Source organism: Manis pentadactyla, chromosome 1 (assembly GCF_030020395.1).
Source record: "Manis pentadactyla isolate mManPen7 chromosome 1, mManPen7.hap1, whole genome shotgun sequence".
NCBI classification, from domain to species: Eukaryota; Metazoa; Chordata; class Mammalia; order Pholidota; family Manidae; genus Manis; species Manis pentadactyla.
This window is the reverse complement of record NC_080019.1, coordinates 184,125,031-184,146,343: the sequence shown is the minus strand read 5'-3', so window position 1 is coordinate 184,146,343 and position 21,313 is coordinate 184,125,031. Positions and strand designations below refer to the sequence as shown.

Sequence of the window (21,313 nt, the reverse complement as noted above, 5' to 3'; positions counted from 1 at the left end):
TCTAAAACATTCACTTCTTGAGTACTTTTAACCTTGGATCATTTTTACCTCTCTGTAATAGCCTCTGGTGGGTTTAGACTGTTTCCTTATTAAATACAGTGAGCCGTGCAGTGCTGAACAGGGTCCTCCGTGCTATGTTCTGGAAATGGTGAGGAGGGAAGGGGGCCAGGGTTTTGCTGACTGACCCTGGGGGCCTCTCTGACTTCATGGTTCTTTCTCCAGACAACAAGGCCCTAAAACTCACTTGAAACAGACACAGCCACATGGCGAAACAGGCATTGCTGTTCCTGGATTTCACTGTAGAAATGAGTGGTGGGCTCTCATACAAGAGAATTTCTTCAAAAAATTGAAATTTGGGTAATGCTAAAAGTATTTTTAAAGATCATACAGTAGACTACATTGAAACCATAGTTCTTTTTGGGGAGCATTGTGTGATTCTGTACCCCATACTATCCCCTAATTTTGGTTTGATTCAGGTTTTATCTTCTTTATTTGAACTATTTTATTGTGCAGGGCACTTAACTAGAATAGCTTTAATGAATTCAATTTCTCACTTTGGATGTTGGGAAGCAAAAATCTTAAATTGAGCAAATTTTTCTTGGAGACTGGTTCATCCTGTGTATTGTTACTAGTAAATGAGAGTTAATACTTATTTAGTGTTTTGTGTATGTTGGACACTGTTCCATGTTGACTCATTTCTTCCTTGCAATACCTCTAATAGAGAAATACTATTATTCCCTCTATTTTATAGATGATGATACTAGAACAGAGAGGCTAAGTGACTCACACAGCTCTGAGAGGGCAAAGCAAGGCCTTGTGTTGTTACCGCTATGCTAAAGCTACCTTCTGGTCAGATTTTTAAGGCCTTGTGTTAAATACCAGGTTTCAAAAATAGGAGGAATTAATTAGTGGTTCTATAAGCCAATTTGATATACAATCATTAGCCACTTAAGTATTTTCCTAAGCTTAAGCTTTCTGGATGTCCTTTTCCATGATTTAAAAGTAAGAGCAAGCATATACGTTTCTTGATTGAGGTTAAATACTTTTTCCTATATATAGGAGATGCATCTCCTATATCAGTGTTTTATTTCTCTTGAGGATAAACCAAATGTTAATTTTTAAGTGTAAGCTCCCCAAACATGGAAGGAGGATTTAGTCTTGATTTGTATACACCAGGCTGGGTGTAGAATGTAAAAGCAAACAAACAGATAACCAATAAATGAAACGATGCAGGCAATCATTTTCTTTGTTCCTGCTTGAATATGTGAGGGCTATTGATTTTTGTTGTTTGCTTTACTATTTTTGCTCTTCTTCCTAAATGAGTTGTTTTATGAAATATTGGGCAGGATCAAGAGAATGCTTGTTGGGGTATGTGCTTTTCAATTTTTTTAAACATGTTTTGCTACACATGACCTTTTGGGGTTGAGCAAGTGGGTAATTGCGAGCTTGCTGAGCAGGGATGGCACGGGAGTGGCATATCCCCAGGGTTGTGGGTGGGACTGTCACACTGCAGGGGCAGTCTAGCAGCCTTTCTATTTGTTAGCTACCTCCTTCCTCCTGTGACTGGGTGACAACCTCAAAGGGCCTCTTTACCTCTGGCTACTTGTTTCCCTACGTCTAATGGAAAGCTCTCCTCTCTGGGAATGCATACTAATTAGCTCTGGGCAGTGGTGTCATGCATTCCAGGCTCCCTGGCAGCTGTGATTTTGTTTTCCATTTAGCAAGTGTATTAGAATAATTTTCAGAACATTTCCTTTCTGAAAGCTTTCTTTTTTCTTCTTAATCCAAATTGCGATGGTCTCCTAAACGTCTGTCTTTGTAACAGCATTAGAGGGAAATGTGAAAACATAAACTGTTAAAACAAAGCAGAACAAAACACTTTGTTTTTGGTGTCTGCTCCCGACTCAGTGAGGGGTGTCTTCAAAGTTGTTTGAGCTGGGCGGGTTTAATATTCTTGCGCCGTGCACAACACTGGCCAATCAGCTGATCTGCAGAGTAGAGACGCTCTCATCCTGGGGAGGCGTTTTTCTGCTTTGTGTTCTGGCCTCTTTTGGTTCTCCCATCCTGGAACTTCTGTTATTTAGCCAGGTGAAATCAAAGCTTGCAGTCTGGCCCCTGGTTTAGCCTTTGACACCTTTGCAGGGGCCACGCTGCTCCGGGAGTTGCCTTGTGGAGGGCCCCCCTGTGTGGAGATGCAGCAGCCTGCCACAGGAGAGCCGGCATGGGCTGTCTGTGCTCAGGGATGCTCTCTTGGGAACTGGAAGGCGTTTGGCGCTCTCCGAGTATTTTAAGAAACTTCTGTTTCTGTGCTGAACACGTCAGGTGGTAGAATTACCATGAGAATATATTCCTGATGATGTCTGCAATGTGGAAAATAAAGCGCAAGCCCAGGATTAAAAGCAATGACAAGTCCAGTGATTCTATATATCGGACACTTCATCTGGTGAGCATGTCTGAATTCTTTCTTGCTAGCCTTGCTTATGTTACGACTTTCCAGCTGAATTATTGCCCAGGCCAAATGATGGTGATTATGCTTGTCCCATTTTCCCAACATTGCATCCTTTTGCCCTCTAGATCCCCTTGTTGATAAAGAATATATATTTTAATGTGCGGGTGGGCATCAGTAATTGGTATGAAATTGAATTTGCCTAGAATCTTTACATGTAACTCTGTTTTCATTCTTAAAAGGAAGAAAGATGTATTATGTAGTTTTTAAACTAAGTGACCTTTGAATTTCTTCCCCTTTCTCTGGGTTGTTGAGATGATTATGAGTGGTTTGCGTTCTCTGTATGGCAGGTGTCTCTGACTACTCCTATCTCAAAGTGGGCAGTCTGAGCCCTCAGCAGGCATTTCTAGAAGGAGGATGCTCAGCTTGTCCTCTATAATGTTTTAAGTGTTTTTGACTTTATTTGTGCTTACTTGAGAACGAGATGGATATAGAAGTGTTGGCTTAGGGGATGTGTTAATGGTTTAATGTCAACTGACACTGTGCGTGTCAGTTCCTATAGTAAACACTCCCTAATAAGCAAATTTAGTGGGTTAATGACAAGGAATAATTTAACACAATCAAAGGAAGCCTTTTAATAGTGTAGTATTAAATCAGGGCCTGTTGACCATTTGATTGTGTGTCGTGTAATGAAACTTGAACTTCGGAGAGTTGACCCAGGTTGGCCTTCATCTTCTTGGATGTTTCTTCTTCAAAGTCTTTTCAAAAGGAGACTGAAACAGTGATAGAAAACTATAGGGATTACTCTTGTATATAATGGTCTTTGAAATTATGGAGTAAATTGCTTTTGTATTTGTCTCCAGAAAAAACTGAAGTAAAGGTTTAAGATTTTAGGCCACTCTGGCCCCTTTTAAATCTGCGGGATGTGTCAAGTCGGTCAGCCTCAAAGGACATTTTAGGAACTCTGAATTCATCCAGGGATAGCAATTGCCTTTAGTGGTTGCATAACAGGAAGAGCTTAAACAGCTGGGTAGCTTGAGTCAATAGCATGTACTTGAAAGCCTACCCCCTCTTTTTGTCCCTTCTTTTCATCTTTTACAGGAAGAAAGCAATATTATAAACATTGAGCTTCATGCTGGCCTCAGTGAAGTGGCCCGTTTCTTCCTGTAATTGTCCTATTCTTCTCTGTATGTTGTTTGGGTGACTCTCAGTCCTGACATTGAAACAGCTCTGCTACTGTTTACCAGTATTAAACTGATAGCTCTGAAATGCCCATAAGTGCTTTCCCGTTTCCAGGGTGACTGGTTGCTGTCCCCAGGTGTAGAGAGAGTTGTACTTCTCCCATTGGAGACATGTTAGCTGTCTTTTCCTTCTCAGCAGTCCTTCGCCACTTGTTCCAGTACTGGAGGATTTGGCTTTCAGGAGTGTATTGAGAACAACCCCCCTCTTCCCACCCCGCAACTACCTTCCTGGGTACTTCTGCCTACAGTGCTCGGTGTAGTATAAGCAGGAAGCCATGTGACACTGAGAGATGGAGCAGGGAAAGCTCTACGCCCAACTCCCACAGCCTACATCATGGCTAAGCTGTGCAGAGAGATCCTGATGCAGCTTGATGTAAAAAGCTTTGGCCACACCGTGGCTCAGAGGGCTTTAAGAGCTGGGCCACAGCAACATATAAGGTCTCTAGATTAGAGCTATTCTAGGAAAGACCTGCATTTCATACTTCCTTCCAAGGATATTTTTTGGGTAATATTTTAGTAAAGCACAATTTTCAAACTTGATGACATCCTTTTAATTGTTTCCCAGCAAAAAGTTTCATTCAGAGCTTTGTAAAATACCCTGTGACAACATATGCATTATATTAACTCTACATTTTAAAAAATTGTATAATTTGAATAACATGTAATTGGCAGTAAAAAGATTACATTCATTTTGACTCAGTTCCTTGTGATAAACCTGAGTTTATACCTTTACTCAGAGAACAGGGTTGCCAGTGGAGAAGCTGCTTGACCCCCTCCCCAGCTGCAGAGACGGCCTGGTGAAATACATCCTAAACTTAAGAAAGTTTCTAATAGAGAACTAAGACTCTGAAGTCATAGAAGAGCATGTAAGGGAATTTTTAGGTGTGCCTTGAGATGCTAAAGGTATTTCCTAAAGTAATCCAGAACTTGACTCAGAAGGGAAGATGGGCAAACCTGGCTGTTTGGGGTTGCTGGGGAAGAGATGGGTAGGCCTAGAGTACTAAAACCTGAGCCTACCTGGCTTTCCCCATCGGCCTGCTAAAGCTAAGGTCGTCAGCCCTTAGAGCTGGTGAAATTCACACAGGCCTTAAAGTCAGGAAGACTACTCACACTCTTCAAGATGGAAATCTCAAAATATTTATGGTGAAACAGAGAACAAAAACCTGGAAACTCCATCCCATACCTTCCGTTATTATACCCAGACATAGGTGAGAATGGCAACAAGTCTTTGTGATGTGACTTGGGAGCACAAAAGGAAGTCTTTTGGAATTTCCTGCCTTTGATATGTGTCAGAGTACCAGGGTGCTTTCTTTTGCCCTTTCTTACAGTGTGGGACATCCTTGGTGTAATATATGAAGACACTGGATTTCACATGGCAACTTGTGTAAATGATAAAACTTCAGAAAATGTGTATTATGTGTCCGATGGGAATGCAGTGACGGGTTTATTTATCATGAGTAGTAGTTTGGATACCCCTCTGCATGTCGGTGACAGAGGACTGTGGTTATTGTCAGGACATTTAGAAAAACATTGCATAAGGAAAGTGCCAGTTATACATTTGTTGTGTTACACTCCTTTGCAGAATGCCAACTCAAAGCATTTAAGGAGAGTTTGGGAGAAGCTGGAGGGCAGGGCAGTTGCAACTGTTAGCACTGTCTGTCCATGGGATTTTCATCACAGTAAGGTTTTATTTTCTTTTTCCTCTCATCATGTCTCTGTTACGATGCAATTATGTATTATAGTTATCATTGGATCATTTAAAAGATGTATGAACATTTTTGTTAAAATGGATCTATTTGTTCCTCCTTAGTTTTTAAGACAAACCCATTTGTCTTCAAATGAATCTTAAGGATGACTTTGAGTTAGTAAAACCCGAATGTTACTAAATAAAACTGTTTAGTATATTTCTACTGCAACAAGCTTTCATTAAAAACAAGGAGTCTTTTTTCTTTTTTAACAGCCTTATTGAGACACAATTCCCATACAGTTCAGCCCGTTTTGGTATGTTTTTTTGTCAGTCACTGAGGGGAGAATTCTTTGTGGGGATATTCAGTGCCTGCAGCCCTGATTCCCTAGAGAACGTTGACCAGTGACACTGATAGGAGACGAATCCTTTCCGGCATGTAAGACTAGGGTTAGTGCTAGCAACAAATAACCCAGGGATTGTGAAAGAATTGAAATAATCGTTATATGGATTTGGGTCCTGACTCTATTCTTTCTCATCTTGGCATTGTTGTTCATGCATCCTCGTTAGGTTCTAATTGCTCATGTCCTTGTGCTGTCTTTATTGCAGGTCTTCTTCTCTTTATTGCAGGCCTCCTTCTCTTTGGGATGTGCTCATGAGGGGATGGCATGCTAACGTTGGCTACCTTCCTCTGTGTTTATAAGATTGCCCCCATGGAATACACTTGATTTTAGTTCCTCTGCCCTGTACAATATGCCAACACTGACTTTCAGCTCTGGGCATCAGCTATGTTTTTTTGGTAGGCTATTCTCACATGCCTGTGGGTAGGTGAGTGATGGAAGAAGTAATTCTTTGTTTGCACACATCTTTTGTTGGAAATCTTTGTGCCTGTGGATGAATTTGACCTTTGAAGCTGGGAAGAGAAGTAGGAGGAGGTAGCCACTACCTTCAAGGAGATAGCCATCAGACATTTGTAGTGTGGTACATTTGAACAAACACTAATAAACTAGATTTTGTGCAACAAAATAGGCTCTGAACTCATTCCACGGCGAACTCTAAACAATACACTTGTGCATTCCTGTCCTGGAGATTCTGGCTGGTGCCCTGGGCATTGGGAGGTTTATTTCAGAATCCTAGAATGCAACCTTCCCCCTGATTCATCCCAGACAGAGGTTAGGTGGAGACTGGACTCTCTTATTGATACTTTTTTTTAATATGGGTATCTGTCATTATCTAGAAAGTTGCCTCAGTGTTGACTTTTAGCAGAGCCAGGAAGAGCTTGTAAATTTATCTTCCAGCATTGTAAAGTGTATATATAGTGCACTTAACTGGGGTCTGATAATTAATTAGCATTGTATTTTGTGTGAAAGGCACTTAATTTCTCTGTATCTCCATCTTTTCCTTTGTAAGCTTCTTGCAAAGTGGTGGGGAACACAGGCTTTGAGCTGTACTGTCTGGGTCAAATCCTAGCTCTGCCACTTTTGAGCTGTGCAATCTTGGATGAGTTACTTAACCTCTCTGGACCTCTGTTGTCTCAACAGTTATATAGGATTGATAATAGCCCTTACTTACCATGTGGGGGGATTAAATATATCAGACCAGTGCCTGGTCTGTGGTGGGTACCCCGTATATGCTATCTCTTGTACTGGTTATTTTGAGCTTTCAGTGAGCTCTCCTTTGTATGGAGCAGTTTGGGGGAAAGAGAGATGTCATTCATGTGCGGCACTTCATTAACCAGGTAAGAACACTTTTACGTGGAACAGATGTGAGACGGGTCTCTCTCCTGAGGATAACTTTGTCTGCCTTGGCTTTTCAACTGTGCTCTGAAGAGTACGGAACAGGTGGCCGCATTTTGCCGCAGTCTGCATGAGATGAACCCCTGTGATTCGAGCGCATCTCCTCAGGACCCCTCCGGGCCTCAGCTGGCCGCCATGAGACAGCTCACGGACGCGGACAAGCTGCGCAAGGTGATCTGTGAGCTCCTGGAGACAGAGCGCACCTACGTGAAAGTACGTCTTGTTCTCCTGCCCCACCTCCTGCAGGGCCTGCTTCCCTCCTTCTAAAGGGAGGGACGCTGTGTGTTTATACTGTTTGTCAGTAACAACAAAGCCAAATCATGGTAATGAGGAACATCTGGGTCTCCTGTGGCATTTGGCCTTTATCCTGAATGTTTGGATCTTTTGCACTTTAAGGAAGCACGCCAATTCTTACACAAGTCCTTGATATGTATCATTGATCAGTTGACTGAGAAAGGAGGTGATGGTGAATATTAAGTGATTGTTTTGACCTTTCTAAATATGTTGTTGAGCTAATACTAGAAGTGAATTTAGTTTTTGAAAAGTGTAAGGACATTATCTTCAAATCCTAAGTGTAGGCAGAAGGCTGTCAGCTCCATTTTCATTGTATTATCACTTGTTTTGATATTTAGTTACATTCCTATAACTATGTAATTTATTCCTGCATAATTCATAATTATTGAGAATTATAATTTATAATATATTCCTGTAACTGAAATAATTATATATTCCTATAATACATACTTAGTTACATGTTACAACAGTGTGATCTATTTTTAATGATCTATTTTCATCTTTAAATAGAAGTCAGCAAATTATGACCCTCTCAGGCCAAATCTGATCCTCTGATTGTTTTTACAAATAAAGTTTTATTGGAACACAGCCACACTCATTCATTTTTGTGTTGTCTATGATGCTTTCCTATTACAGCAGCAGTTCAGTAGTTGTGACAGAGACTGTATGGCCTGCCAAGGCTGGAATAGTTACAGAAAAGGTTGGTCCGCTCCTGAAGGGACCTACCTTAATGACCTAAAGACTGTGACTATAGCATTTGGGACATAATCTGTTTTTTCTCTTTTAGATTCTTTATAAACATCTCTTTAGATGTGCTAATGAGGTTTCCTTTCAATCCTTAGGACTTAAACTGTCTCATGGAGAGATACCTAAAACCTCTTCAAAAAGAAACTTTTCTCACTCAGGATGAGGTATGGTGGAAATTGTCTTAACTCTGTGAGGGTCACACTGCAGTTGGACTTGGTGACGAGGAAGGAGTGGGGACACACACAATACTGGAAGCATTTTGAATCCATTTCATTATAGTAAATAAGGTCAAATTATGGCCTATTAAGCTCTTGGCATGCTTTGGGAAAGTAGGGAGTTGTCCCCACCCTCTGGTGGTGGGAGCATTATCTTAAGAAGTATTGATAGTAAAACATTGAAATCAGAAGTAAATAAAGTTTCTGAACATTAATGAAATATAAGGTGGTTTAATTCTTTTTCATTTTCCAGCTCGATGTACTCTTTGGAAATTTAACGGAAATGGTAGAGTTTCAAGTAGAATTCCTTAAAACTCTAGAAGATGGAGTAAGACTGGTACCTGATTTGGAAAAGCTTGAGAAAGTGGATCAATTTAAGGTAAGTCTCATGCACAAGTGGTGTCAGGCTGCCTGCTAATGCCATGGGTGGGCTACCCTGTAGGTCAAGTTGACTCTCCTGATAACACATGGTAGGAGGCATTCTGCTCTCTTGGGTAAGTTGTGTAGGTATTGTCTTCCTTAGACCACCAGTGGGGTCAGTTCCTACAGAGGGCCCAAGGGGGAACTGTGCCATGCTTGTCTGGCTAAGGTAAAACCAATACCATCAACCTGTATCAAACTGGTTTAGCTAGCTTCCACTATTCAGGATGTACACACCTTCTGTTCTGTTTATGTGATGGCCTGTAACACTTGCTATTAACAAATTAGATTAGCACCTTTGGTTTTCCAGTAAACACATTAATTCATCCTGTTCTGGGAAATTTTGCTTAATGGAAATGCTTATCATTATCCAGGAGGAAGACAATCTTCCAGCACATAGTGTCCTTGTAGCCCTAATGAAGATTTATGACTAGTACCTTACTGAGGATGCTTATACTAATTTCCTCCTCCTTGGTTAGCTTTTCTTTATTCCAGAGATTTCCTATGCAGCACTTCCAGTCAACAAAGCTCATTGATTCATGCACAGTGGTGTTGGCTTACATGTCACCCTCATACACTTTTAAAAAATAGCTTAAGGTGTAATTGACATACAGTACACCACACATATATACAGTGTACAATTGGTGAGTTTTGGCCTATGTATATACCTGTCAAGCCATCTCCACAATTGAAATAGTGAACATATCATCAGCCCTGAATGTTTTTTCCTGCTCATATTGTGATTCCTCTCTTGTGCCCCTCACTGCCTCTCAGCCACAGGCAACCATGCTTTCTGTTACCATAGATAGTTCGCATTCTGGAATTTGATATGAGTGGACTCATAAGCATATCACCTTTTTTATGCATCCTCGACTCAGTGTAATTTCACTGAGCCCCATCCATGTTGCTGCATACATTGCTCACTTGTCCTTTTTTATCGCTGAGTAGAATTCCATCACGGGGACGTCCATGCTTTGTTATCTTCTCACCTTTCTTGGGCATTTGGGTTGTTTCCAGTTCGGAGCGATTATAAATAAAGCTACTGTGAACAGTGATGTCCAAGTTCTAGTGTGCACACATGCTTTCCTTTCTCTTGGATGAACACCTGGATGTGGCCTGGTTGGATCATGTAGTATATGTATGTTTAACTTTTAAGACACTGCCAAGCTGTTTTCCTAAGTGGTTGTGCCAGTGGACATTCCCACCAGCAGTTTTTCCTCACTCTGATGGGGAGGCCATGGTCACACTTTTTAATTTAGCCATCTTAACAGGTATGTATTGGCACCTCTTTGTGGCTTTAATTTTAATTTCCCTGATGACATGACACTGAGCATATTTTTATGTGTTAATTGGTTTCAATATATCTTCTTTGGTGCAGTGTCTATTCAAATCATTTGCCCATTAGTTTTATTGGGTTATGTGTTTCTTACAAATGAGTGTCTAGAGTTCTTTATATATTTTGAATGAGTCCTTTTCCAGATCTATGATTTGTTAAGTATTTTTTCCTGTCATACAGTGTCTCTCAAAGATCTGAAGTTTTAAATTTTGCTTAAGTGTCGTTTTTCAAGTTTTTCCTTTTTTGAGCTATACTTTTGGTGTCATGTCTGTGAAAGCTTTGCCTAAACCAGGGTCATAAAGATTCTCTCCTTATTTCTCTCAGAAGTTTTGTAGTTTGCATTTATGTTTAGGTCTCTGGTCATTTTGAATTAAATTTGTTATGGTCTGAGGTATATTTTTTGCGTATAAATGTCTAAATTTTCTAGCACTATTCATTGAAATAAACTATCCTTTTATCCTTTTCCACTGAACTAACTTTGGAGTTATGGTGAACTTGGGTTCAGTTGTCCATGTATGTGTGGGCCACTGTACACTTTGACTCATTTCTGATACTTGCAGAAATCTGGCTCTGTAATGTTAGTAGACAAGTTTAAGAATTGAGATGAAGACTACCCCTTCTACCTCAATGTGAGTTTTTTATGCCATCGCTTTACAGTGCTTCTGTGAGAGAAACTATTTAGAATAAATACACACATACAGAGCCAGTTAAATACATGATTATATAATTATATGTTATTATATACAATTGATACTTGAACAACATTGGGGTTAAGGGTGCTGTCCTACACAGTCAAAACTCCATGTATAACTTTTGACTCCCCCAAAACTGATCAACTAATAGCCAACTGTTGACTGGAAGCCTTACCAATTGCATGAACAGTTGATTAACACTTATTTTACTGTTATGTATTGTAACATTATACACATATACATTGTAACACGTAATGTTCTCTAGCTTACTTTATTGTATTACTTTCTTATAATAAAGTATTCTTTTTCTTACAATAAAATAAGCTAGAAAAAAGAAAATGTTTTCAAACAGTCGCAAATTTCCAAAAAAAAGTTCCAATGTATTTATTTTTGAAAATCGGTGTATAAATGTATCTGCACAGTTCCAACCTGTGTTGTTCAAGAATCAACTGTGTGTTTTTAGATATAACTTTAGATTTACAGAAAGGTTGCAAGAACAGTAGAAAGAATTCCTGGACACCCTGAACACTTGAGCATATTGCTTTACCCTGCCCCTCCCTTCCGGTCTCCTGCCTATATGTGTGCATGTGTCTATGTCTGTGCAGGATATAATTATTTTCCCTGAACCATTTAAGAGTAAATTGTAGGCATAAATATCCCTTTAGCCCTAAATACTGCAGATAGTTTACTTTTTTGTGTTCAAATATTGCTGGGGTTAGTTCATTTTCTTCCCCTTTGGGGTGGTTCTCCATTTGAAAAATACTTCCGTTTATTGGTTTCTGTTTGTAATGATATATATATTTTTCTAAATTAGTGAATTACTTAGGGGGACAATCGGAACCCATGATAAGGGCCAAGAGTCTGTAGCTAATCAAAAGAGTTGATTAATGCAGGAGTATAATGAAAATGAATATGGCCATACTTGAAAACACTTGGTTTTAATCTAAACTATCTCACCTCAGTTATACTCATTCACCAGGCTCTTGCTGTGGGGCTGCTTCTTGAGTTTCAGTCCAGTTAACCACTTAAAGAGACTGTGGTTCATAGCACTGTGATATGAACATGGCTGCACTATGAGCAGTTGGTTTAGGGAGGGATTGGTGTTTGATTCTTTTACCAAGTTCACTCTAAGCAGTCACTGGGACCCTCTTCCCTGACTTGCACTTTACTGGTTTATTACAAAATCTGACGAGGCAAGACAACAGGTGCACATTGAATATTCATGGCCCGGGGGCTCCTCTTCAGCTCCTCTGAGTTGACTCCTGGATAATCAGTGTTCTCTCCCAAACCTTATTGCTCTCGGTTTCCACCATTGCTGCTCTGTTTAAATCCTGATTGTGTATTTGGCCAAACATATGAAAACTTGTTAAGACATTTAAACTGTGTATCATAGAACACTATTCTTAAGGCAGTATATTAGGAAAAAAATAATTAGTTCTGAGATCAAATAACTTTTGATAAAATTTCCTCTTGGAATTTTACAATGTCCATTAGCCAAAGAGAGGCTCTATGAAGTCCTACAGAAGAGAAACTTGGGGGAAATGCAGTCTTAATGTAGGAACCACTCATACTTGTGCACACTTTGTGCCCTGAGATCATTTTTTAAGGCCAGAAGAATAAATTATTATATAAATTATATTTTATTAAATAATAAATGCTAAGTTAAGCAAGTGAATGACACAACTGGGTGAAAGTGAGGGGTTAATTTAGATCTTTTTCTTCCACAACTTTTCTTCTTCATTTATTAACTCTGGCACAAAGAATAACTATACGTATAGAGTCAGACTGTACTGGGTACCCTCTGAGTCAGGACAGTGAGCCTTGGGGGCTTGGGGCTTGAAAAGTAAAAGAGAAGAAGTAGAACATGTAGGAAACACATTTAGGCCTCTAATTACCAATAGGTGTGGTTCAAAATAAACTTGTCATTAGTAGACAGTCTATCTGAATTCTCTGTTTTGTTTATTAGATAAATTGTACATTGGGAACTCAATTTATCATTCAAATCCAAAACTCACTTTTGCTTGGAACTTAACTTTTAATTCTAAGGCTGAATAAGGAATACCTTTCTCTCTGAACAAGACTAGATCAAGGTGAAACTTAGGAGATATTTTTCTGAGACTTGTTTCATATGTGTATATGTATAGTTAGATAAAATGTGTAGGATAAGAAGTTTCCCTCTTCAGGTGTATTAAATGCCTTATAGAGAAGGCTTCTACCGAGTTTCAATCTCCTTGGGGCAGAGCGTATGGGCTGGGAAGATGACACCTAATTCCCATAGTTGAGCTGGTTTTTTTCTACTAAGTGTGATTCTTACGTTCTCGTCTGCTCCCTACAAGTAGAGAGAATGGTGATAGAGGAGTTAGTGATCAGGGGAATGTGTTTTCTATTTTTAGGGGTGCATACATTTTCTGCCTCCCAGCAGGTGCCAATGAGACTCAGATTTCAGGAGATTTCTACTTTTTCCAGAATGCCATGTACATTTGCTCGTTAACATTCAAACATTCCAGATAGGTCATTTAAAGACACAGGCCTGAAAAACCAGTGACATCACCACTGTAGTTACAGAGAAGGCCAAATGCAGCATCTGTTACACAAACCTGTAAGCCCACCTACTTTCTGATGGGCAGTTTCTGGCTGAACACAAGCAGAGAAAGGCTGTGACTGATGCTGATTTGTGGGGAGGATGGCCCATGTGCCCCTGCTGCATCTTGCTGATGTTTCCAGATGAGGAGGAAAAGGAACTAACTGTGTTTTTCTGATCAAACCCAGAAAGTGCTGTTTTCTCTGGGGGGATCCTTTCTGTATTATGCTGACCGCTTCAAGCTCTACAGTGCCTTCTGCGCCAGCCACACGAAGGTCCCCAAGGTCCTGGTGAAAGGTAAGGCCCATGAGGACTGGCAGGTGGGCATGTCAATTACTGATTCACATTTATGTGTGTGCATGTAGTTGGGGACTTTGGCCAGAAATCTAGAGTCATTGATGTGCCAAACAGATGTTCCAACAAGCCACAAATATGGGTACTGAGTAATAAAATGCATTAAGTAGCTTCAGTGAACAGTTTGGTGAATTAAAGTTTTGACTCAGCTATTTGGGGCCAGAATTGATGGGTCATTTTGCAATTATGCAAAACACAGGGGGTTTAGGGATTCCCTGTTTTATTCCTCTTTCATTAACTTCATTATAACCTACCACATTTCATATACACCTGTTTTGTAGACTTTCATCTTTCTCTTACCTATTTTGTTTCTAGCTGTATGATGATAGCCACCATCATTACTAAAGATGTTTCGATTTTTCATGAAAGTTGCTCAAGTTGCAATTATATTTTGCACAGAGCACAGTGGAATTTTTATGGCCAGCTCCTTTTTGTTAGTGTTCTGGGAAGATGCTGGACCATTCTGAGAGTCTCTAGAAAGTCATTTTTATTTCCATAGTTCAGCACGTGGTTGTTGGTGATAGGTAAGAGGATTAAGGAAAAGTTTCTTGGTAAACAGTGTAACCAACAGAAAGTTTGATTTCAAGGAATCTCTGGAAATCAGGCTGCTTTTCCTTAATCCTTCACTGCAGCAGTCAGATAAACAGTTGCCCATCTAGTCCCTGAATATGTAAATAATTCACACAAGTTAATACTTTGCTGCCAAAAGAGAATGACTTGACTTCATTTAAAACCTATTATGTAAAATATTAGTACATGCAGGTCTCTAGATAAAAAAGAGCCTGCCCCAGATGACATACTTAATGGTAGAGATAGTCAATGCAGTAGAGTTCTCGCTCAGCACAAAGATTTAACGTGAACCTGGGAATTTCTTTGTCATGCTGTCTGACCTATGCTATATTCTCACCTAGACTGTGTTTTCATATGTGCCGTATTGGTCCTATAGTTTTGTGTGTGTGTGTGTGTGTGTGTGTGTTTAAACTTTAACAATGCTAATTGTTACGAGATTGTTAATGTAACAGTTCTAGAGTGCTTTGCTCTACTGTTAAATTATTTAGTCATTATAGTCCATAGAGCAATTTGTTTTTACTCGTTCAAATAGATTAAATTCTGCCACTGAGGATTTTTCTTAATTCAGTAACATTTTTGTACCTGAAAAATATTATCCTGTCTTTCAAAACTATCTGCTAAAACAGTAGGTATGACCTACATTTTCCATCCCAAATGTGCCAAGAGGGTGAAGAGAACTCTTGGAGAACATCAAGTGCCCATTGATGAATCTTAACAGACTCACAGCTGGGGTGGATGGGAGGGGCACTCTGGTGGATCACAAAGATCGAGAACTGTGCCCTCTTTTGTCCTGACATGAAATGCCCATGGCCATATTTTTGGACTTGAGGATTTGGGGGAGATTCCTAGGCCCCTTCAAGACACAACTGAGGCTTGTGCTGTCCTGTGGAAGCCACAGCTTCCTCGTACATTGGCACTCGGCTGGCCTTGCTTCCCCCCACACACAGACCACTCATGCCAGAGTCCTCGCTCTCCTTGGATTTGTTTTTTGGAAGAAAGAGAAATGGTGGTCGAATCCAGTAATGATAAAGAATATTTTAAAATTTCATGATGCCCTCTTAAGCATCTTCTGGGTCTTAGTTTACATTCCTAAATGCTAGAGATGGAAGTACATTGTTACCAGAAGTTTTTTTTAAAAATGTGTGTCCTCTGTTAGGTTAGCTTGATATGTTGTCCTTCCTTTACATTTTCTGCCTTAAGTTCAGACTCCCTGGCCACTATGTCTTTGCACCTAGAAGACATTAATCTTGTCTTCTAACTGTCCAGCAGCAGGTACCTCTGTTTGTCTGGGGACCCCAGCTCCCCAGAGGTGCTTCTCAGCCCAGCCAGGACGCAGGCGGGAGCCCAGCTGGGGAGGAGAGTACTTCTGGGTTATGTGAGGTCGGATGTATGTTCCCTTTGGAGGGAGCCACGGGCCTGGGCAGCAGGGCCTGCCCTGGGATGCTAATAGCTGGTAGCCCTGAATTAACTAACATAAAACAGATCTTACAAGGCTTCCACTGTGGGAGAACCAGCCCTGCTCCTCTTACCACAGCTGCAAGGTGCTGCTGGTGTTTTTCTCCTGCCTTTTCTCAAAAGAGATTGTGCCAGCAATGAAATGCTTGAAACATTAGGAAAACCAGGATAAGGAGTGTTTAAGATGTAGGCTTTGTGTTATTCAGACGTGGTGAGGCTAATACATCGGGGGATGACTGCCATGGAAAACACAGTTTGTCACCCGTGAACCCCAGGAGGAGGGGCCGCCACACGGGGCCCCACGAGGAAGCGCCTCCGCACCAGGGCCCGTCAGGGGCAGAGGGAGTGAGGGGAAGACGTGGGCAGGAGCCTTTACTGTGGTTTCTGTGAGAAGGAATGGGCAACGCAGGGTAAGCCGGCCTCGGACTGGCTGCCGAGAATAATCTGAGCAGGCTCTGGGGTGTAGGGGCTGTCCCGGGTTGACCGGTCCTGGCCCTGAGGCCGTTAGCGCCAGTGTGAGAGCCCCACAGAGGGGGTAGGGGTGTGAGGGGCTCTGCGGGGTTGGTTTCCATGTGAAACGCCTGCTCCCGGGTCAGTACTCTCCTCAGGAACTGGCTTGCCAGGGCGGGGGCAGTCCCCCCACGGTCTGAAAGGCCCCAGATGTCAGAATACCAGAATAAGGAGGCATTCTTCATGCAAGGAGGACAAGCAGCGGCCCCTGAAAAATCCAAGTGTTTAGGACTTACTAACCCCATGATCCCTCAACTCAAACCCTGTTATTCCCCCGAATAAACAGACACACGAGCCTAACTGACAGGCCCTTCATTTTTCCCCGGGCGCCGCCCCGCCCTCCTTCCTCTGGCACCCCGCGCTCCGCTGAGCCCCGTGGGAAGGCGCCCTGGAGTAAGTGGGCGGGGCTGTGAGAAGGGGTCCCCCCGGCCTCCCGCTCTGACAGCGTAGTTCAAACTCTCCCAGCCAGGACGGACCCAGCCTTCAAGGCGTTCCTGGACGCCCAGAACCCGCGACGGCAGCACTCGTCCACTCTCGAGTCTTACCTCATCAAGCCCATCCAGAGGATCCTCAAGTACCCGCTTCTGCTGAAGGAGCTGTTTGCTCTGACGGACGCGGAGAGCGAGGAGCACTACCATCTGGACGGTGAGCCCCGGGCCCCCGAAGTGCCCCGCCCCTTGCTCGTGGCTCCGCGGCCGTCTAGGGTTTGCATCGCACCACCTGTTTTCTCCTAGTGGCCATCAAGACCATGAACAAGGTGGCGAGTCATATCAACGAGATGCAGAAAATTCATGAAGAATTTGGGGCCGTGTTCGACCAGCTAATCGCTGAACAGACTGGTGAGAAGAAAGAGGTAAGGACCCTCTTTCTGGTCAGGACACCTGTCAGTGAAGCTGGGTTGGTTTGATTATTTTTTTAAGGTGTTATTTGTAAGTAAAACAGCTACAAAGATATGGGTCTAGTTGGTGGATCTTTTTTACCCTTTATTCCAAGGATACGATGTGAATTTTCTTCCTCAGCTGAATTATTTCTTAATGCATTTCTTTAATTCTTAATATTATTTCTTTAATACTTAAAAATATGTGGTTCCTGATTCCCACCTCTTCACTCTCGGGATCTCTGGTTTCGGTCTCAAAGTGTGAGAGTAAACTTTTCTTGCCGTATCGGTACCGTTTCCATAAGCACCGCCGAAGGCCTAGGCTGTAGCCCCAGAAATCAGAACAATCCCGGGGTGTGGTAGGTGCTCAGTAAATGCTTGCTGAATGAATGGAAGCTGCAGATGACTCTGAATCTGTTTCCTAATTCTACCTGAAAGCCTACTGGAACGAATCAGTGACAGGAACTGAGAAAAACAGGCTGAACTGTACATGCCTGAGTCAATAAGAGCGTATGGGAATAAAAGCGCCAAGAATACTGAGATCAGAAGCGTATGTTAGTAATAATATTCATCGATGCCTCTGTATACTCACCTGGAATGTTGTCCTTGGCTTTGCGTTCTGCTTCAAAAAAGATAAACCAACAAAGCTGAGAGGGAACATGAAGATTGGAAGGACGGTTAAAAAGGCAAGAGGCTGGGGTGGGGCAGAGCCCGGCTGCTTAGTCTAGACAGAGAAAACAGCCTTATCTTGACAGGTATAAAGGGTTGGAATACAGGTTTATTTTTATGTCCTTAGGGAAACAAGTTTTCAGACTGTTGGAAGGTAATTCTTAGGACGAGGTAAAATCATGACATCTCATGATGATGTAAAAACGACCACATATGAAGGAACTTAATTTACTCAGATGATCTGAGGGAACCAGGCAGATGTGGTAACAATTCAGTGGTAAAGTCAAAACAGCACAGGTGTATGTAGGAAGGGAAGAAATGTGGAGATGATTTCTAAATGGAGACAAACTGGTTTTTCTATAGTGGAAGACAGGTCCCGAGCAGACTGCCAGCATTTCCATGTTTATCCGTTACCCACACCTTATAAAGAGCTGCACGGTGTTGGCATCTGATAGCCCAGGCGGGTATGCTCTAGAGGATGCATAGTTCTCACTGAAACACAATTTACTTTTTCTATGTGACATTACCAGCAAAGCAGAATATTTTCAGTCTCCTCTGCAGATAATTTAATCAATCCACATATAGAAAAGAGGTAACTCTGGATTTAGTTCTTGTTTTCTTGTAAAACTTTTATCATAAGAAAAACATGCTTACTAAATGGAGAATAAGGCAAGAAAAAAACTCTCCCTTATCTCAAAACATGGAGCTTAAATGCTCTTAGTGTTTGGATGTTTATTTTTATTTGTAAAAAATTATATGTATATGCTCGAAAAATTATATTTTATGTTTTTTTAATATTAAGCAGCATCTTCCTGTTATTTTAAAATACTCAAAAGAATCACTTAAATTATTGTGTAGTATGACACTTTTTTAGTTAATTCCTATCATTGGGCAATTCTTTTGGTTTCATTTATTGAGTACTGTGGCTAATAAGCACTGCAAACATTTGGATTTTAAGACTTTACCTCCACCCCTGTATTTTAGTTTATTTCATTTTGTCTGGAGTGAGTTTTATCGGGTCATGGGAATGAACATTTTCATTATATTTCATTATACTTTTCATTGTATGTAAAATTAATTTTTTGGATTTTAATAATCTTGGGAGCACAGCACCATTATACTAAATAAAGACTAGAAGGTGATGTGGACGGTGAATTGCAAAGAATTTAGAAAAAAAGATGAATATGATTCAAAAGTCAGAGACTATAGAAGGGAATATGACTTTGGTGAAACTGCCTGTCCTCTAAAATGACACTGGCAATCAAGTAAGAAATCTTCCCAGCGAGGAATAAAGAGATACAGTGCTATACAAAGTAGTCTTTTGTGAGCTGAGACTTCGTAAAAAAATATATATATATATATGAAAGATAAGAGAGGTATTTGACTGCATACCAGCATTAAGAAGCAGGAAAATCCTATGTCAGTATTAGGATGTCCAAAGCCCACCTTTTCTTTGGAAAAGGTGCCAAAGAAAGCCAGAAAGGATTACATTTTAGCATTAAAAGAATAGGAAAGAAATAGGCCCGAAAAGGGGCCAGAGGTATAACAGCCAAAGACAGTTGATCACTCAAGGGAAAGGAGTCACATTCTATTGCATCTCTTTTTCTTCTGTTGAGGAGAATGGTCTTCAAACTGGAAAGGATGGAATGGTCTTGATTCCACAAACATAAAACCCTAGGGAGAAGGGTGCTGGGGAAATGGTATGCTCTGTGCCAAGACCAGTTACAAATCCATAACACTGCCTGCAGCTTATTTTGGAACAACCACAGGAACTTAAAGAGGCAGGCAGCTGGGGGTATACAAGTTGTCCTGATTGTCACAAAGGTGATTTCTGATCATTGGAGTTCCCTTTAAATGACAATATCCACTATAAACCTACAGTGGATTTATGAACGGTTTGTGAATAGTTAGGAATAGGAACATTTCTCAGTATTTGCTGGGAATGGTAGGAATATATTGAAATGGTGACATTCCAGGGACATGGGGCACCTGATCCTGTCATCAACCCACTTTCCTCAGGAGGTCTTGCTGAAGGCAGGTATGTTCACAGAGAACAAAGCTGGCAAAGAAACATCCTATGGTGCAGCTGGGCCTTCGACTTCCTCCCCCATGTTAAACTCTAGGGAGTTAGGCTGGCTTGCATAGGAGGAAGAAAAGGCCAAAGAGAGTATTTCCTCTTGGAGGGAGGGCCAGAAAACCTGGCTCAGCAGGAGTCCGTCCTTGTTAGGGTAGAAGTCTATCCCTGGAACTCAGTCCTGGCGGTTGGATGGAAGACTCCAAAGGGGACCAATGGAAGGCCAGGGGAGAGGCTGTTTGCCAGAGGGAACAGCTCTCACCCTTATTTTTTGTCAGCCTGCTTTTATTGTGTAATAGAGACTACAAAATCATAGCGTTCACTGCAACAAACATTTATTTCACACACAGGTGTGTGTGTCAGCTGCTCTTCGGTTTCTCTTGGTGAGCTCAGAGCCCAGGGCTCAGGTGTGCTCCACGTTACTCCCTTCTGGGATCCCAGCTGGAGAAGCAGTGGCTGTCTTGGGCGTGTCCTCTCCATGCTGGAAGGAGGAAGCTCAACACGGCTGGTAGAAACTTGTATGCCAAGTCCACGGCCAAAGGCACATGGCCAAGTCCAAAGTTAGCAGGGCTTGGTCTCAGCTAGGAGAAGGTGCTAAAAAAATCACAGAGCGTAAGGTGTAGATATTTAATTCTGATAGAGGGAGGAGGTAGAGTTTGGGTGCTGATCGACCCCATCATCCTTTAAAGCCATATCCCCAAGGCTGTGGCCCAGAACGGTACATGGGCATTTGACTCCTGTGTAGCCACTCCTCTCCTGGGTGGGTGTTGGGGCATGGATGGTGAGACTATATAGTTCCTTTAGCTGATACCCACAAGGTTGTTGGGCAGTTGCTCATACAAGCAGAATAATGCAATTGTTTGTTTAATTATTTTTTTACCCTTGGCTATAGTGATAATAATGCAGCTCAGTAATAACTAGAGTAATTATTACTGTAACGATCCAGTCTCTCTAGTGGCATCAGTACCACTGTGTCCTGTAAGTACTCTGCCCTGGCTGAGTGGCTTGAGAAGGGCAGTGCCAAGCGGCACCATGTTTGGCAGACAGCCGCTTGCATCTGCTGTGTCTAGAAACCCCGTCAGATCATAAGCAGCAAAATAGGCCAGGGCCGTTTGCCCTTGAGAAACTCAACATCAAGTTTCTAGATATTCAAAGTGCTGTCTTGAGGAAGCCAAGCATGGACTCGGGCTTGATTTCTGTGGACATAGAGGAGAAACAGGAGGCCAATGGGAGGGTGCTCGGGAGGGCATATCTGCAGAAGGACCTAGTAACAGTTTGTGGTGTTTATCATTGGGGTGGACCTTAGACCCTGATTGTTGCAAAGTCTTGTCCTCTGGCATGTTCACATAGAG

The 21,313-nt window shown here is 41.7% G+C and overlaps 1 protein-coding gene across 4 annotated transcripts in view; it reads left to right on the top strand.

Annotated features, from left to right (window-relative positions):
- TIAM1 (TIAM Rac1 associated GEF 1) overlaps positions 1 to 21,313 on the top strand; it is a 130,003-nt gene that overhangs the window by 92,833 nt on the left and 15,857 nt on the right. For 2 of the 4 annotated variants that reach the window (XM_057503988.1, XM_057503985.1), the window contains 6 exons: positions 7,201 to 7,380; positions 8,304 to 8,372; positions 8,677 to 8,802; positions 13,641 to 13,749; positions 16,807 to 16,986; positions 17,076 to 17,194. In XM_057503988.1, coding sequence (XP_057359971.1) covers positions 7,201 to 7,380; positions 8,304 to 8,372; positions 8,677 to 8,802; positions 13,641 to 13,749; positions 16,807 to 16,986; positions 17,076 to 17,194 — 783 coding nt within the window. Of the gene's footprint in view, positions 1 to 1,093; positions 2,444 to 7,200; positions 7,381 to 8,303; positions 8,373 to 8,676; positions 8,803 to 13,640; positions 13,750 to 16,806; positions 16,987 to 17,075; positions 17,195 to 21,313 lie in introns of those variants that run through there. The other 2 variants (XM_036880182.2, XM_057503987.1) reach the window with 2 other exon arrangements.